At 47.9% G+C, this 19,521-nt stretch overlaps 1 protein-coding gene across 4 annotated transcripts in view; it reads right to left on the bottom strand.

Annotated features, from left to right (window-relative positions):
- Window positions 1-4,302: 4,302 nt before the first annotated feature.
- PRAG1 (PEAK1 related, kinase-activating pseudokinase 1) overlaps window positions 4,303-19,521 on the bottom strand; it is a 77,583-nt gene continuing 62,364 nt past the window's right edge. For all 4 annotated transcript variants that reach the window (XM_084626614.1, XM_084626611.1, XM_084626612.1 and 1 more), the window contains exons 5-6: window positions 11,715-12,370; window positions 4,303-5,904 (exon numbers count right to left, since the gene is read on the bottom strand). In XM_084626614.1, the coding sequence (XP_084482740.1) occupies window positions 4,864-5,904; window positions 11,715-12,370 (1,697 nt within the window). In that variant the 3' untranslated portion in view covers window positions 4,303-4,863. The remainder of the gene's footprint in view (window positions 5,905-11,714; window positions 12,371-19,521) is intronic.

Raw genomic sequence — 19,521 nt, forward strand, 5'->3', positions numbered from 1 at the left:
TACAGGAACATTGGCATTACTGTCCCTTTTCATGCACTAGGGTCTCGTAACAAGGAGTCAAATGCTCTTTTGAATTGTAAATTTGGCTCCAGCCACACGCCTACTCCTAAAAATAAAGGCCAAGATTTTTTTAAAAAAAGGAGCCTAAAAGACCTGATTTTCAATAGTGCTGCGCACCCATCAGCACCCGTCGGCCTCCCCTCCCCGAGCTGCATGGAAGAGAGGGAGGACGTCCAAGCCTGCCCCCCTGAACGGAGCAGATGCTGCAGCCCCGCGCGTAGCAAGGAGCCGGCTGTGCAGGGATTCCATTGTTCCACACCTTCCTCTTGGAGCAGATTGGACTGATAGGTGTTGGAGCATTTCCTTCTTTCTGGTCACGGCTAGTTTACGAAGGCCTCTCTGAATTGACGGGATGTGCGCTCATTGCTGAGTAATGCTCTTGGCCGGGCCCAGCAAGTTTATTTTTGCTGCTGCGAACAGCTCTTGGGAGTCCACTCACTGCTGTGCCGAACGAGCCCGCCAGGGAACCACGTGCTGAAAGGCAGCCAGCACAGCCAGCGAGGGCGGATTTCTGTTCGCTTGGGGTCACCCTTTGTCTATGCGTAGAGTTAAGATATTTGAAAGATAAAATGCTTTTCAAATCAATACCTTTTCTAGCTCCACTAGAGGTTATTGGCTTGATGCAGGAATCACGGGGGTTAGATTCTCCCGTCTCCTCCAAGCAAGCACTGAATGCAACGTTCCTCCAAGCACCCCCATTTCTCTAAGTATCACAGACACCCCTGCCTAGCCTCCGAGGAAATCAGCTGGCACAACAGGCTTCAGACTCTGGGCACTCCCGCTTGGGCTGCTCCTGCTGCAGGGCACAAGCCCATTACTCCATGGAGCCAGGGAGGAAGGGCCAGCCCCTAGACCCCAATGGCAGGCCCCTTATAGCTTTGTTCACCTTCCTCTGAAGGGCCTGGAGGGGGCCTTTGGGGGAGCTGAGTGAACAATAGCGTCTCTTCCCCTTCCATAGCACCCAGGGAGTTAGATGCTCATATGGAGTGGAAAGCTCTTATTCAGACCCCTTAGCACACAGCCAGAGAAAGCCAAGTAGGGGCAACCAGACGATGTTTGGCTTTGGAGAGGGGGCGAATGTGTGTGATTTCCTGGGAGTGGAAGCAGCTTTTGCCAGCGAGGACGGCAGCCACAAGCCTACCCATTGCCCTGGGGCAGCAGGGATGGCATTTTGCACAGGCATTTCCCCAGCTGGCACTGGGCTGCAGGGAGGCCCGAGGGCCTGATCCTGGTCTCACTCTCAGCAGTCTGGCAGTGGTTCAGTTCCTCTGCCTGGCCCGGAGTTCCTCCTGATCTAAAGCACCGTCAGCAAGATCAAAAGCGCACTCAGCCCCAGCTGCGGGTTTTAGCTGTTGTATTTATACTATAAAGCAATTCTTCCCTCTCAATGAAATTCCCCTGCTGCTTCCTAGAGAACAAGTGATCTCCACAACGCGCCGCTCTGGGACATCAATCATTACGTCCAGGGCTCACAAGGAGACCCCGGGGGCTGCCTGGGTGACGATGCTCCAGGGATGGAGCCATGTAGCCATGTGCACGGTCACAAACCGAGGCATCATGTGGTATAAATCGTCAAACCGAACAAAGCTGCCACTTCTCCTCCTTTACATACAGCCTTAGAAGGGAGGTAGGGAGCTGGCCTGGCTGCGTTTGTGTTAAAGAGAGTTCGTTTTAGCATTCCCTTACCCAACACCTCCCCAGCTCTGTTCATCTAATTTCCTTCCCCTGCTGAAGCCCGGCATGTCAATTGAGAGTTCTCCGGGGAAAGCGCCATCTCGCTTGCTACATGTCTGTACAGCACCTAGCATCACGTGTCCCTGACCCACGGCTGGCTCCCTAGGCAATGGTAATAAACATCTGCAGTGAACCAGAAAGTACCAGAGGTGGGCGGGAAAGTTCAGAGTTTTGTTAAAATTCACATTTGTGCCCAGTGATCCCCACGGCTTGATTGCCCGGAGCTTTCAGCACTGAAATCTGGGCATATTTCATTGTCACACGAGGCTTGAGTGCAGCAAGCCTGGCCATTAACCGTTATCCTTAACTGCCACCTTGTGCCTCGACCTTGCAGCTCATCGGGGAGCATATGCGAGATCGCCCTCGGCTCTGAAACGCCTGCAGCACTCAGGCAGAGCACAACACAGAGCGGAAGCTTTCCTGCCGAATTTCCTTGCTGCTCACCATTTCAGACAGACTCCCAGTTAAACAGAACTTTAATAACTGCTATGTTTGCATTCAAAGCGTCGCCGATTTAACAGGGCGGTTTCACAAGGCTCATTGGAAGGGATTTCACAACAGCAGCAGAAATTTTGGAGGAAACCAAAAGATTATTTTGCATTGTTCTTTCATCACACAGGAGGTGCTACAGATCGGTGGGGAAAGATGGGAGCAACCTGATGCACAGATGAAAAAGCAACTCTTTAAAAAGAAAGAAAGAAAGAAAGAAAGAAAGAAAGAAAGAAAGAAAGAAAGAAAGAAATGTTAGCAGTTGATGCAGAGCGGGTAAAGAGGTGCTGCCCAGCTATAAAGAAGTGTCAAATATCCCCGCACTAACCCTTGCTGTTTAAAAGCCCTGACGAAAAGTTGCTGGGTTTGGATACAAATGAGGGCAGGCGGGAAGCATATGGGAATTTCCTTAGAATTGTTTCCAGTGACACAACGTGGCCAAAGAGTTCCAGGCCAGAACAGATGATCTGGCCATCCTGTCTGACCTCCCGCATAGCATAGGACACCAATGCCAACCAGCGCCCGCACGCTAAACCCAACAACGGAGAGCGAGGTATCACAGCCCACAGCTGCCTGGACTCGGATGGGTGACAGGCAGAGAACAGGAAGGACTGAGGCGCCCAGTGCTGGAGGCCCATGCAAAGGCAGGGAAATGAGTAATTCAGTGAGGGGCTCCAGACAATTTGGCAAGAAAGCTGCACCCACATGCAGCAGGGGAAGGGTGAAAAGCTGAACTGATTTCTATCCAAGCCCTCTCTCCGAAGTAAAAAGTCGGACACTGGACTGCGGCATCTCTGTGTGCTGGATTCTGCTGCCCACTGCAGAGTCCCACTGCAATCAGTGAGGCTGCTCACGCATTAGTCACCCATTTTACAGATGGCAGAATCTTGTGCTGAAGGAGTAATGACTAAGGAGGCCAAATCCTGCCCTGCCCTACAACTTTGCTATCCCACGGAGGCCGTAAAGGAGGTTAGGGGACAGCCCCCTGGTTTTATGAAAATCAGTCACCCAAGTCCTGGCATGGAAACACACTGATTTCAAGCCGCCTCGATTCTTCATTAAAACAAAATACCACGTGTCGAGCCTCCTGGAGAGCAAGCCCATGGCATGTGCAGCAGGGTTAAGTTGCAGCCCATCCTGTCTGAATGCACCGCACGCAGCCCAACCCCGAGGTCCCTGCGCTGGTCCGGAGTGTAAGCGTGTGGGAACGAGCAGACGGGGGCGCAAGACACTACCCAAAGGACAAAGCGAAAAAGGTAGAGGGAGCGGCTGACAGACAGGAGAAGCTCTTTGTTCCTATCCACGTCTACACATGGAAACGGAGCTCAGACAGAGCTTTGCTGTTAATGCTCTGTAGGAGTTTGCTGGCGCCTCCCTTTGCAACGCACACGTCAATTGTCCCTTGTTCCCTCTGATACATTCAATCGTGTGTGCGTCCAATGCGGGTGTATGGTGCCTAGCACAACGCGACCCCGCTCCCAGATCGGGGCCTCTAGTTGCAACCACAAAACAAAAACAAAAATAATACTCAGCTCTTTCCAAGGGCATCTCAGCCACAGGGTCTCCGCAAGCAGGTATCATTCTCCCCACTGTACAAGGCAGAGCTGGAGGCAGAGAGAGCAGTGACTTGCCGAAGACCCCCAACGAACCTGACCTGGTGGTGGTAACACTGGGAAATTCTGGGTACGCCCCTCCTTCCCTGGGGTATGCAGAGATTAGCCTATGTATGACAAATCTGTGCTTGCTGTAAGCTGGTTACAGAAATGGGGTCCTGAAAAGGTTAGCAAAAAGAACTGTTCCTATGCGTACATACACCTGGTGCTGCTCTGGAAACAATCCTTTTAAACTTTGCAGCTTCTCTAGTCCCAGCCTCTGCTGGGGATGAGGGGTGTCCCCATCCTGTTACATTAATCCTACCTGTTCCTGAGCAAAGCCCGAAAACCCACAGAGTGAGTCTGGCTCTTTTCTGTTGGCATTTTGCATTGCTGCAATTTTGGTCGCATGGACAAGAGAACCGTGTTGCAAATCTGGAGATCATTTAATAAGCAAATTGCCTCAAATATTCCCTCTTTTATGGGGAATAAAGTTTGGTTCCAACAGGGATCTATGTCTGCCATGAAATTCAACACAAACTCGTTCTGCTCATTAGGAAACATACACACGCACAAGTTTTTATTTGCCCAAAGAGTTACCATACCAAAATAGCAGGCATCCGGTTTTTTGTTTGTTTGTAGTTTACAGTATTCAAAACAATAAGAAAAGGAGTACTTGTGGCACCTTAGAGACTAACAAATAAATTGGTTAGTCTCTAAGGTGCCACACCTACTCCTTTTCTTTTTGCGAATACAGACTAACAGGGCTGCTACTCTGAAAACTGTTCAAAACAATGTAATTAACCTGAAATGTACATAGATTGATTTTTTTTTTCAATGGGGAGAAAAAGATTGGATCCCGTTCTTAGTAAGTGATCTGCCATCAGTGTGAAAGTGATTTGTACCATTATCCGTGAGTGAATGTCAACCTTAGAAACATCTTTCATTTTCCTTGCTGCTGCTGCTCGGTTTGAAATGCTTTTTGAGATCAGAGAAGCTGAAGGAGTTTCAATGTGTTAAAGAGGAAAACTGGGTCTGCAGAAGCTAAATATTGACAGCAGAGCCAGTCCTCCAGTTCAATGCTCCGCTCAGTGTCCACTGCCCTCTCTGCAAATTTCATCATCAGCAGAGCCCGTTTCATGTCGATCCAGTTCTGGAGAGCACCGAAGAGGGCTTCTTCGTGGTTAAGAGGCTGGTCTGTTAAATCTTTCCTGGGACCCCAGAGCAAACACTGCAGGATCCATTTTGCCTCTGTGATGCAGACGCGTTTGATCGGGTCTGCTTCCAGCAACAAGTGAGCAAGCTGCTGGAGCCCACGGGAGTAAATGGAAAGGTTGGGGAGTTGGGGGAGGTCATCTTGGCTGTACTCCTGTTCCCTGAGATGGGCCCTCACCTCAAAAGGGTTGGGCTGGTGGAGAAGTTCATAGATGAGGATGCCCGTTTGAAATTCATCGAACTTTTTGTACTGAGAGGCCGACACAATCTCCGGGGCCAGCCGGGCCTGGTTCTTTTTCAGTTTGGAGTCCCCGGCCCCCGGCTTTTGCTTGGCCTTCAAAAAGTTGCTCACAATGAGCCTGGGCAAGTGCTTTTCGTCTTTGGTTTTACTGCAGCCAGTCAGAGGCTTGCAGTGAACTAGTAGCAAGTTTTCCAGACAAAGATCTCTGTGTACGATGCCATGCTCCTTTAGATGCTCCAGGCCATGGCAGAGCTGGAGGAGCAGGAAGCACACCCGCCGTTCGTACGCCTCTGGCTTGGTTTGATGGCAAGTTGCCGCATCCCTCATGAAGTCGGCTGTGGTTTGGTGCGGCACTTCGCGGGTGATGACGACCACACAATCCCGTTCGCTGGCAGAGTGGGAGAGGCCGGGGCCATCTGGAGGAGAAGTGCTTTTTGCGACGTCAGAGGAGAGCAACATGCTGAAGGGCACAGAGGCTACGAAGTGTCCACAGTCCTGCTGGATGTTGAAGTGAACTGGCACCGAGGGGCTGTGGTACGAAGCAGACACTTTGCATTCTTGAGTTTTACAAATCTGTGAAGAGAAAACAAGAGATAACAGGGTGGGTTAGGATGGTCGCTCACCCAGTCGCCAACTGCTTGGCAAAATGTGCTCCAACAGCGGTGCCTCCAGCTTAGCAGGAAACTGTTCCTTTAGGGCATAACATATGGACATTAGGACGGCCATACTGGGGCAGACCCATGGTCCATCCAGCCCAGCATCCCGTCTTCCGACAGTGGCCAATGCCAGAGTCCCAGAGGGGATGACCAGAACAGGGCAATCATCACATGATCCTTCCCCTGTGGCCAAGTCCCAGCATCTGGCAGTCAGAGGTTTACGGACACCCAGAGTGGTTGCATCCTTGACCTTCTTGGCTAATAGCCATTGATGGACCTATCCTCCATGAACTCATCTAATTCTTTTTTGAACTCGGTTATACTTCTGGCCTTCACAACTTCCCTTGGCAATGAGTTCCACAGATTGATCGTCCATTATGTGAAGCAGTCCTTCCTTTTGTTTTAAACCTGCTGCCTATTAATTTAAATCAGGAGGCCCCTGGTTCTTGTGTTATGTGAAGGGGTAAACAACACTTTCCTATTCACTTTCTCCACACCAGTCATGATTTTCTAGACCTCTATCATGTCCCCCCTTAGTCGTCTCTTTTCCAAGCTTTCTAATCTCTCCTCAGAGGGAAGCTGTTCCACCCACCTCATCATCTGTGTTCCCCTTCTCTGTACTTTTTCCAATTCTAACATATCTTTTTGGAGATGGTGCCCAGAACTACGCTCGGTACTCAAGGTGTGGGTGTAGTGGCATTCGGATATTTACTGTCTTATCATCCCCTCCTTTCCGAATGGTTCCTCACACGCTGTTCCCTTTTTTGACCGCTGCTGCACGTGGAGCAGATGTTTTGCCGAGAACTAGCCGTGATGACTCCAAGAGCTCTCTCTTGAGCGGTGCCAGCTAATTTAGGGCTGAGGAGTCCAGGGCTGTATGTAGAAGAAGATGGGCAACAGCCTGTTGTCCCTGCTCAGAACGTGTTTTCAGCTCAGAGGATTCACCCATCTTTCCCTGCCCCGCCTCACCTTTTGTGCTCACCATCCTTCTGGCCAGCAGCTTGATCCACCTCCAGTTGGCTCCCGCTGGCCAGAGGGGCAGAAACAGGAGATGGGAAAAGCACGCTGAGTTTCCATAGCTGATGGAACACAATGGCTTCACCGGGTAATCGTAAGGAAAGTCAGAGACAAAATACCCAGCTTAAAATGTGGGTCTATGAACTGTTTGTTCTATTGGCCACTAAACTGATCATAATACCTAGTGCTTTACAGACAGCAGCTAATCCTCAGAACACTCCGGAGGTATGGAAATATGTAGCATTATCCCCATTTCACAGACAGGGAAACAAAGGCTAAAAAGTTGATGATACAGTGATGTCATGGGACCTGGGTACACGCACTCTTCTCCTTGGACATGGTTAAAACCCCATTCTGTCTTGCAACAGAGGCACGATTTTAGCTATATTGAACCCAGGTCCTCAGACATGACTGATTTTGTAGTGAAGACAGGATCAGAGTGACCTGCCTATAGACCACAGAGGACTTGAGGCCACTTTTTCAAAGGTACTTATGTCCCAAAGATATAGACAGGTGCCACTATCCGGCCATTGGTGTGCAAACTGGGATTAACCTCAGGAGTTCCTGCCTTCCGGGGTTACAGTCAGAATACATCTCTCTCCCATAAGCCCTAAAACTATTTTCACTGTTCCTTCTCCCACCACTTTGTTTCACGTCTGCCTTGCACGTACTAGTGAAGCACTGAATGGTGGCCAGAAAAGCCGGCGAAAGGCTCTGGTTTTGGCACGATGGACAATCTAAGCAGCTAGCAGTACAAAGGCAGCTCAAGTCAACGGCCCAGCCTCACGACAATACTCGTGACAAAAAGAAAAATGAGGCCCACAAAGAGAAAACAAACGTCAATGGAGGACTAGGAATGACTGGCAGAGAGAAGAACAAAAACACCGACACAAAACGAAAAGGGAGAGCATTATGTAGGTTCCTGGCCCACCACCCCAGTCAAAGTTCACATAAATCTACACTAAAAACTTTTTTTTTTACATTTTAAACTTTCCCATTGTGACAGCATGAATAACTGCAGGAAAATAGGTTTATCGTAGCAACATCCATTAGCTCTGCAACAATTACAGGCCTCTCAGCATTTCCATTGTAAGCCCTTTTATTTAGGGATTTATTTAGACTTCAGCCACGTGAATTTGCTCTGGGCTGGAACTTAGCACAGGAGGTTTCAAACCCTGGAGCAAATTTTTCTCTCTTGTAAAATGTGTGCAAACCTGGACACGACATCAGTTTTGCCATCTAAGTTAAAACGAGGGCAAAAATAACTAAGAAAGACTTAGAGAGCGGAGATTCTTTTGTGCTCCTGACAAAATACTTTAAAACTAAGATTCTGCAGGGCATTAATTCTAGTGACAGAGTACTGTGGGAAAGAGCTATTTAAAATCGATTGTTTTATTTCTCTTTTCTAAGTAAAAAGGGTCTGACGTGCCTGCACATTTATGCTGTTAAAGGATGGTTTCAAGGAAACTAGCCCATGGATATATTACAAATTAACACATGACCCTACAGAGCCTTAGCATCAAAGATCTATAAAAGGAAGGACAGGGCTTTCAGTTTTTATATTCAATCAGTTTGCTACTGTAGGTGTATGTATGCCTTTTGCTATTCCTTTGTTATGTATTCTGTACAGTCTAATAATTCTGTTATAAGCAGCATACAGAAAAACGATATGGGCATTTCTTTTTTTATTGCAAGCACCTGCTCATCTGCTCAGTAATTCTACTACAACTTTCCCTACATGGCACTGCAATCCCAGGGACATTTTGCACAGACCACCAAGATTAGGCTCCAATCCCGTTACCTTCACTCCCAGTAGAAGGGGTTATAGGTCTGCTCACTGGAGTATGAATTCCTGGAGTGAACAGAGGCATCGAAATCAAGTGTCAATTTGGAGAATGTGTTCGGGTTTCTCCTGTGTAAATCATGCCAGTTGTGTGTAGACAGATCACAGAACTGTGTGCGCGCCTGGTATGTTTTAATACACGGTGGGCATGACAATGAAAGATCAAGATAAGATCCTGTCTCTGGATGAGCACTGTGTGCCTGAACAAAGGTATAAGCCAAGGCAGTGAGCATATTTTGGCTTGATTTCCCAGCAGTCAGTGTGAGCCCAGACGAGTGTGTGCACACAAGTGCTCGCACATGCCTGTGTGTGCTATAATCAATGCCAAGACCTCAGCGCAAAGTTTTGGCTCTGACTGCTCGGAAGACACTTGGCTCAGCTAAACCTTTCAAACTGTCTGGCTTGTCCACGTCTAATTTTAACTGCAGGTCTGTTGCCTCTTTCCTGTTTGAAACCCTGTGCAATACTACAACAGGCATGGAAAGGAACCAGACAGCTGCTAAGCCTCTCAATTACCATCTATCAGTCACATTCTAATAATGAAAATGAAAGGACTCGGGAAAATTGCTGACGCACACTTTGCACTAGTGCACAGCAAGGCTACCTCTGTCTGCTCTGGATCCGTACGGTCTGCGAGGATCACAGAATGAATGCACATTCGAGATGGGGACACAAGTACAGTCCTGCTATGTAAAACAGAGTTGTTTCCTTCTTTTACAACAACTCCCCCCCATGGTAAGCACACACTGGGACTAAGAATCAAGTCAGGTTGTACAAACAACGGAAAGGTCTAAATTCTTCTTAGCAAATCAGCCCAGGGTGAACCCATTCTGTGCTATGCAACGAAAAGGGCTATTCCAGTCCACTGTACAGACTTTTCTTTGGAGGCAGAAAAGGTACAAATGAACTTGCACTTATGCACGGTACAGTAAAACCTTATGCACGGTACAGTAAAGGTTCTCTTTAAACCTTTCCACTGTAAGCATTGATCTAGGGGTGTTATGACCAGCATTCAGTCTATAACTATATTCTGCCTACTTAAAATCCTCCGGTTAAATGGGATGACGAAAGGTTGATTTGTTTGGAATGTTAATTGCAAATGTATCTTTGCCCCTTTTCAACTAAAACATCCTTGGAGTTGTTCTCAGTCTGTGCAACTCTCTAGGGTAACACTCTTTTTTGGTCTGAGCATTATTTTCTCTTTAAAAAATAATGGTAGCAGAACAGTATGTGGCTGGCGTTAAGGGCTCTATGGTTATGCTGTAACCCTGTCAGGTCAAATTTTAAGGCCGCTGGAGTGATTTTACACACATCGCGAGCTGGGGATTACTTTATATACTTCCTGAGAATCTGAGCCACAGCTCACTGAAGCCACTGGAAAGCCACCCGTTGGCTGCTACAAGCTTTGGACCAGTCCTTATATTATGTTACCTTAACTGTGCCTTGAACTCTGCAGGGCTGTAGGCTGGGAGTACCAAAGAAGCCTAAGGGAGTTAGACACCTTATGCTCCTTTGAAAATCCCAGCCTAGCAGAAGGACTCTATTACACAGAGCTAAGCAAGCTTGCAGGCTTGCGACAGGCAGAGGCCCTCAGGATCTGGGCTCCCTTTCTGCAGGCCTTAGGGACTGTACAGAAGGGGACAAACATCACAACTATACAAGGAGAAAATTCAGCCCTCCTCCCCAACACTTGAGTGCTTTGGGATGTGTGTGGAAGAGGGGCTGCATCTGTCTCAGATTAAGAAAGCTGAACTTTCTAGTCTAAAATCTGTCTTTCAAACAGGCACACTAGGATACGTGAAAAGAGACAGGCCAGTTTTTATGTTAAGCGTGTAAACTTTTTATTTAGATGGTAAGTAAAGATCTCTCTGTCAATTCCTGTGGTTCATAAGGTCTTAATACACATGGTGCCAAGATAACCTGTAGACTCAAAGGTGTCTCGGACAGACGCTGTCAGCCAGAAAGGAAACAGCCTTTTTGCGACTTTCAATCAGCTTGTGTATGTTGGAGGCAGACAGGCCTAGCACAGAGTGAAAAGCGATCCTCATCACTATGCAATAAAGAGAAAATATTGTGCTAACTGAAGACCAAACTACGGCTACTATTTCATTGTAAGTCCCTACCAACGAATGTGTGACTGGCCTTCGTTACAACCACACGAAGAATGCTTTCGCCGATATGAATTTAGCAAGGGAAAGAATGTTGATGACTTATGAAGGGATTACTTAAACACGACACCCATTTCTGCAGTATCGCCTTGGTTAACTTTGATACAGACAAAGCCAACCATTCATAAAAGATGACACCATATTCTGATGGCAATTTACCAAGGTTTTACCATATATTCTAATGTCCAATCTTAGCTTACACCCAGAAATAGTCACAGCATTCTAAACAGACCGCATGCTCTAGAGAGGAGAATTCAGGCACTCCTGCTTTCCAATCTAGCTCAGCTGCTGACTTCCTCTGTGGCTGTGGATTGCCTCAGTTTCCCCAACATATAAAACAGGTATATGATCACCTACCTCACAAGAGTGCTACGGTTGTAAAGAACTTGTAAGTGCTAAGTATTATTAGTGAACACCAATGGCACTCTCTGAGGAACACTCAGTTATGCAACAGCTGTCCAGAAACGAATACAGCAGTGAACCCTCGTGGAATTGCATATTTGAAGGATTACTGTCTGGAAGGTAAAGCTATTGGCTTATACAGCTGTGCTTCACATGCTATCAAGGCCTGGAATAATTTCCCAGGAATGGACTTCAGTGGACCAACACCCAATTTAGTCCAGAGGGTATATTCCTGTTCACTACCAGTAAGCGCTCAGAGAGACAGCAAAAAAGCCAACACAAATAAAGTAAACGTACCTTCACCGCATAGGTGCTGGAAGGGTCCTTCAAGCAAGTAGCACAGTAATAGATGGCATCCCCAGAAACACAGCAGGGCTTGTTGCATGCCAGCTTAAAGAGAGACCAGTTGTTCTCATTGAAATGCAGTTCATTTTTCTGATCACGCATAAAACAGTCTTCGCATTTTGCAACGAGGCGGCGCAAGGATTCTGCATAAAGCCCCCCTAATTTGGCATACACCCCCTCCTTGCTGTCAATGTTGAGGAGCAGATTACGGAGCTGAAGGCTGGAGACTGAGGAAACCTGGCTGGACGCACTGAGCGGAGAGGAGGAAAATGGCTGCAGGTTTCTGTTCTGGACGCAGGTGCTACTGCTTTTGTTTGAAGTCGGACCCCAATGGCCGTTTCCTTTGCAGGCGTTTTCTAGAGATTCAGAGGAGGAGAATGAGTGGTGGGTGCTTCCCACATAGCAGAACGGGGATTCCCTTCGGACGCAGACGTTGCTTTCGGAGTGACTGATGTTCAGTCTGGGGCTGGTGGGATTCGCTGTTCTACCCAGAGGGGCTTGGCCCCAGAAAAAGCCATCAGGTGATGAAACCGCTCGGCTTACGGTTTTCTTCTGTGGCAGAGGGGGTGGCTGTAGAGGTGTGCCCAGAGACCTGTCCTGATTGGAGCCTGCAGGGAAAGGAACAGAAGAAAAGATCGGCTTTTCAGTGCAAAAGGGTGAGTGGCTCTGGTCAGATGATTGTCCTAGAAGACACGACGACAATAACTGGCTTTATGAAGCCGTGCCCCCCGCTTGTCCCTTATTAGCCTGGATGCTCCTGCTGTAAAACACAAGATGAGCTCTTCAAAGGCACAAGTCACAGTCAGGCACCCTTACAAATCAATCAATGGGAGTTAGGGGTCTTAGTATATAATTTGCCACCCAAATGCCGAGTAATGAAACCAAAGCGATAGACGTTATGATACGCATCATCACGTCCTCAATCCACGCCATTATAAGCCTCCTCCAGCTCCTATGAGTTGTCGTGTGTCCCTCATTTGGAACACAGCAGGTGGAAAGCTCGTCTGTGTTTGCTGCAGGAGATCTGCTGTACAGTAAGTAGCCAGAGCGGAGGCTCAGCACATTAGCAGCTCCAAATAGGGAGGTTCCTAAGAGAACAGGAAAGGTGGCTGTACAGGGAGCTTTGTACCACAGCCAACAGCCATCGCCAGGAGGTGCAGGCTACCCTCATGGAGTGATAATCAGTTCAGTGCGGAGCACGTGGACTCAGACTGTTCCCATGAATGGCAGTGGCAGGGCTAGCCTGCGCGAGGCCTGATGTGGCCAGCTCCTCACGGCACGTCACCAGGGTTACAAGCTTCGGCCTCAGCCCTCGCTCCGGTTGGTACCGGCAGTCCCGGGCTCCCACGCCCAGCACCACTCACTTCAACGGAGCTCTGAACAGACATGGGGGGGGGGGGGGGCTTTCCGCACACAGCAGGGCTGTGGTCTACATATGCACGCTGATGCATGCCTGGGGCAAGTAGGGGATCAGAGGTGGGTCCACAGCTCTCACCCATCTTGCATGGTCCATGGAGCCAGCTCAGACCGTGGTGGGAAGCTCTGGGACTGATTATACCTTCCTTGCAGGAGGGAATAACTGTATGGGCAGCTGGGAAACACGCACGGGCCACGTGGCTTACAGAGAGCCAAAAGGAAACACGCCATCCCCATCTCCCCACAGCCTTCCCAAAGGCAATGTACTGCTGTAACCACCTGTTCCTCCCGCCAATCCGCAAGAGCATGCGGTCACCTCCTCCGGCACCAGGCAAGGAGCAATTCCCCATGGTGTTCTGTCCCCAACCAGCATACTCAGGGCTGGTCAGCCTAGAACAGAGCTGGCTCATGCCAGCATCAGGGGCTCACATGCCTCTTAGCTGTGAACAAACAAGAGGCAAAGTTTGGACAATTACTGTCAAAAGACCTTGATCGCGCACAGGGTATTGTAATGGAGAGTACAGAGATGTAGCAGAGATAATTTAGCCTGTGTTTCTCTATCTACTGTGTGATGCAGCGCCAAAGAGAGCAGACTTTTACAGCAGTATTTGCGTTTTACAGGGGGGATAGTGTATGGTACCCATCAGCAATATACTGTTCCTATAGAAACATTTAATACACTGCAGTCCAGGAGCCACAGCTCAAAACTCCAGTTTTACACATGAAATCTCAATCGCTGGAGCAAAATGCCCTCTCAAGTACCTAGACTGGCTACTCCTCTTCACATCTAGACTTCTAATTGAACGGAATAAAAACGTGCCAGTCTTTGTTGCAAGCCAGCGAGTTAAATCGTAATTACGTACCTTGTGGAGACTGTTTCTCAGGTTTCTTGAACGTCAGGTTAAAACAGCCCCAACAACACTTAAGCATCATTTGCAGGGGTCACTATATATTGTCATTAGAAACCCCAGAGAAAAGCACAGGGGTGCAAAGCACAGCAGGCTCCGTTGATGTATTTTTTCCCTTATCTGCATGCCTTTTTCCCCCTCCTGAGAAATGGGAACCAAAGATTGCTGTCAGGAAGGGTTAATTTAATTGATTTGAAACAGTATTTTCTCTCTGTGTTTGCGTTACAGGCATCTGGTCCCCTCTGACGTCCCAAAGAGATCCCCAGCTTATACCCCGTTGCCTCTGCATGGAGGAAACCTTCCATGTGCAGCTCTCCTTCCCTTTGCCTGCAAAAGGGGCTCGGCTGTCTATGCAGCAGCATTTCTTGCCCCTTAGTCAGGGGTCTAAGCTGGGGGAAGAGGGTGGAGACAGGATGGGTTGGAGGAGGAGTGGGCTCGCTGGAAGCCATGCAAGCCCGGCCGTGCCCCTGGGAAGTTACTCAGAGGATAATACAGCCTGAAGCTTTATCATCTTTCCCACAGGGCTCTTCCCCCGCACCACAGGGAGGCCCTGGTAGCCTGGCACCACATGAGCTGCACTGCTACGGGAACCTGGGGTGGGCAGGGGGCCTGGTGCAGAGACACAGAACCTCCAAGCCTGGCTTCCCACAGGACCCTAGGGCCTTTCTGTGGGAGGTGTAGATAGCCCCTTTCAGTGGGACCATGCGGGGTGCAGGTAGGGAACAGTGTAGTGATTATCTCCGCCTGAGACCCCTCCCATGGACTTTGTTGTGGTGGGAAAAGGTGCTCTTGGAACTCTCCCTGGGGCACTAATGGGACATCGACACTGCAAAAAAAAAAAACCCCAAACCACACAACCTCACAGCAGTGAGACTCAAAGCCCGGGCTCCAGCCTGAGCAGGAATGTCTGCACTCCTGTGTTTATTCCCATAGCAGAAGCCCCATGAGCCCGAGTTAGCTGACCCACACTCTGAGACTCGCTGCCGTGGGTTTTTTTTGTTTTTTTTTTTTGCACTGTAGCTGTATCTTAAGGCATTTCTTAACTCGCTGTGGTTACAATGACTCGTGATGTTTTTAAAACCTCAGGAAGTTCTACAAGATAGCTGGCTTTGAAATGCAGATGTGAACAATATGATTACACCCAAATCCAATGCACGTTGCCAATTAATTAATTATTGCAAATCATGCATAATGGGATATCTACAGTGTAAGTGACTGAATCGGATTTAGTCAGGGGTGTTTGGAAGGAAGAGGCTGACATTCGATGGTAGTTTGAAGAAACACTGTGCAAGCTGCCAAACAGTAGTAAAGCTGGTCTATGGGAAATAGCTAAACTGTGAAGTCACTTGAGAGGAGTTCAGAATGAAATACTGAAGGATACTTGTTCGGCAACAACTATACAAACAAAGCCGGTTTAGTTTTTATGCCACAGTAACTCAGCAATTAAACAGGCTAGGCAAGGCAGAAGAAAGGAGAGCCTGACTCATGTTCCCCACTGCACTGTAGATTAAGCATTGTCAGAGTGGCGCGAAAGAAGTGACACACTGAACTCCACAGCTTGCCCCACACAGGACAAGCCTGGAGGGGAGGCACAGGGATTCAGCTGACTCCACCCTGCTGCAAAGTCCTCCACTGATTCACTCCGCAAAGTCTCAAACCTATTTGCTTTACGAATGGAGTTCTGTCCACATGCCTCAGCTGAGCCATGGGCGCGCACCAGATTGTGGCTCTTGGCACATGGCTCGTTTCAGTCAGCTGTACTTTATGAAAGTTTTCCTATCTCGTTAAAACTGGCCAGGAGTAAGGCTGGTCGTTTGTCATGGGGGAAAAAGGGAAAAGTGTTTGATCACAGCCAAAAAATGTAAGAGTAATAATTATCGTTTAGAAAAGATGAAAAATTACGGCACAGGATATCTGAATATTAAAGTGTCATGGGAAATTAGGAGAATAAATATCTGTACTGACAATATAAATATTTTGAAATAATTTAATACTAGGTTAAAAACTTCCTAAACTGCATAGCCCTCTACCATGTGTGTACACAGAGCCAGATCTGTGAAACCTCATGGCAGAGTTTTGCTCATTGTGAGCAAGGCAGCAGTAAAACCTGTTTCCTCTCTGAACTTGGTTCCTGGGTTCCAATGCTGACATTAACAGATCATGTGCAGATTATCAAAGTGAAACACTGGCCACATATTCATGAAGGCCTTTTTCTAGAAACAGAAATTCATACAACTGGATGACACAGGAGACTGGTAATGAGAGAGAGCACCTTTCACCTGTAAGTTGCTGATTCAAGTGCAGCTAGCAACAGTGCTGTTATCTTTGATAGCCTTTCCGTGTCCTGTTTGAAGTAAATTTAGCAGTCCCGGTTGTCTACTTCACAGGTGCATCCCCCACCATAAGTACTCACTGGTAATCCCATTGGCCAATTTAGCCAAGAAGCCGAAGGTTGAATGGCCACAGAGCGTGAACCATCATTGCAACCCTAGAGATCGTGCAGCTAGATCCCAGTGAAGGCACATTGATGGGGCAATGTGAACATTCATTCACCAGGGCTGTAAATCCAGCAGCTTTCTGGATTCTCCGGATGGAGTACAAATAGGCCACCACTTTTCTGGAGGAAAATCCATTTCTGTATTGTCAAAAAGAAAAGGAGTACTTGTGGCACCTTCGAGACTAAAATTTATTTGTAAGACGGCTGCTACTCCGATTTCTGTACTGATGATTTTAAAATGGCTAACCAACATGGGGCATGTTGACTTACATGCTCATATGTGTATGGGAAAGCAAACTTCAGAAAGAGAAGGCTTCCCATTCACTTCCTTTGTGAAATGCAGGAAAAGGTTTCCCTACCAGGGAGCGTTTGTGTCACCAGCCACCCAGATCACTTCTTTAGGGCAGGAATCACCACCCTGCTGGCATCCTCCTCTCACTGGTGGTCTGGGCGTTGTGAATCAGGCTGAAGGACTATTGGCGGAGATCTAGGAAGGTAAGCACAGGGCCTACCTGCATTATGCACACTTGGCTGTCCTATTGCTAAAGAATTCACTGCGGAGCCCACGCCTTCCAATACATTTGTGCTCCAGAGTTCAAGCGTGCATTAAAAAAAACAGAAGAGAGGGTCTGATTCATTGCTCCGCCTGGCCACCGGGGAATACCCCCAGCTGGTGTATACTGCAAGAATGACTACACAGCCTTTCTTGCAGCCCGCAGCATGGAGGCATGGCCAGTGTAGGAGGCATTATTCTGGGGAAGTTCTCTGGCCTGTGTTATACAGGATGTCAGACAAGATGATCACAACAGGCCTTTCTGGCCCTGGTATCTATGCTACCCTCCAGCTAATCTTGGCTGCTAGATGGTCTCATGGGTGCTGTTGCAGCTGAATGTAGTTTAGATTACTATAATCACTTATTAGTTATATGGCAGTATTGCCTAGAAGCCTTGACCAGTGCTAGGTTCTGGACAAACAAGTAATGAAAAGATAGTCCCTGCCCTGGAGAGCTTACAATATAAGTAAGGTAGATCAGGCCTGAGGCTGTTCTAAACTGAGCCAGGGGCTGGCTGGGAACCCAACTAGCCCAATAATCCGGGGAGCCAGAACCTGCTTAAAACCACCTTTGCCTCACCCTGTTGGGTCCTGTGTTGGACAAAGCTCGGCCGCACCCAGGAATCTGGCCCTAGGTTTCTTGCCCTTCTGATTGTGAAGAAATCCTTCAAATAGAGTAAACCAGTGCAGTTAGGTCTGCCTGAGTCTGCAGACAGCCAAAAATCAGAGTTCTGAGAGATGTGACCTGCCCCATTCACCATAAAGGCAGCTGTCAACTTTGAAAGCTAATGATGCACATTTCAATGTCCACATGGTTTTCTATTTCACTGTAAAGTATTTTAACATCCAAACAACATGCTGAGTCCACAACCGTAGACTGCCTTAGACCTTTCCCACATGCTGTAAGGGTCCATCTGGGCACTGCCTAACCACCACCATCTCCAGCTTTCCCGTGACTACTTCCCTAATAGTCTCTAGTGCAAAATTGAACCACGCACTGAAAATTCAACGTGCATAGGCAGGGTAAAATAAATCAAATTTACTATCCAGTGCCTGGCACAGAGTATACTGCACTGACTGGACTGTCCACTTCAAAATGTTCTTTAATCAGTGCCTCATTCTTTTAATTTATCTGAAGCTAGGGCAGAGCCTCCAACAGATTGCACCAGACCACTGCAGAATGCATGGATCTTGCCACTGAATTTTTGGTGAAGCGTGCCTGGAAATCAACTGGATCTTGATTATTCCTGCTCTGGCCAATGAGTTCTGCTCCTCATTTACATTAGCCAAAAAAAAAAAAAAAAAAAAATCTCAAACATTTATTTTAAATTTCTTAAGAAAATTAAAATTCCTTGTGTCACTGGAGAGAACAAGGAAACCACTTTCCCCTTCTGTTCACATCTGACAGCTATAGGTTGAGAGAGCATAAGTCTGACATGTAATATGATTTTTCTCTTTTATAATTTCCTGGCACACTCTCCCTCTTAAATTCTGAGCTAGGACTGGAAAAATGTCATTTCCAGACAACTAGGTCTGAATTTTATCGCTATGAATTGTTGCTTCTGGAGAGGCAGAACTTCCATTATATGAAGATGGCGATTTGCAAAGGAAATAGTTGCTGGACTGTGTAATGTGTCAGTACATGTCGAAGTTAAATAGACTTAGGGGAAAAACGACTTGGTAGAATATCTGCTTTTCAAAGAAAATCCAAACTAATGAAAGAGGGCACTTCCCCCCTCCTTCAAGAAATACTTGTGCGCGCCATGTTGTGCTAACCCCTTTCCCTCTCGGTACATTTGGTGTCCTTTAGTAGAGCTATAACTCTGTCACCCCTGCAACCCACTGAGGAAATGACGTCAAAGATGAACGACCCTCTGTATCTTTGATCCTGCAGCATGTCCAGCACGTCTATAGATTGTCCTGGGAGGAGGTGTGGGATTGGCTGGTCTTGAGTCTAAGAAAAACAGCAGGAAGAACGATTTTGGCCTTGGCCAAATAGATTACAGAAAGTCTGCTGCTCTGACTCAGCCCAAGTTGTCCAGAGAGAATCAGTAAGAGTTAGGAGAATTGGACAGCTCAGAGGCTGGTAACAGGACACATCCTCTTTCACCTGAGATCACCAGCTTCAAACCCAGCACTAGTCTTTTGTGACAGAGTGTAATGGCTGCCTGGTGGTCCGGGACTGTGAAGACAGCAGGTGGCCTTCCTCTCCGACCATCACAAGCAGCTCGGTCATCCTTGCCGGCAGGCTCAGCAGAGGGGGCACAGGCCAGAGCCTGCTTACACTGACATCAACTGAAGCGTTGCCGCTGACTACAGTAGGAGCAGCATTGAGTCCCACATAGGTATGGAAGCTCAACTCCTCTCCAGAGCTGTTTCCTCCAGG

This window comes from Lepidochelys olivacea, assembly GCF_965140295.1.
Source record: "Lepidochelys olivacea isolate rLepOli2 genome assembly, chromosome: 4".
NCBI classification, from domain to species: domain Eukaryota; kingdom Metazoa; phylum Chordata; order Testudines; family Cheloniidae; genus Lepidochelys; species Lepidochelys olivacea.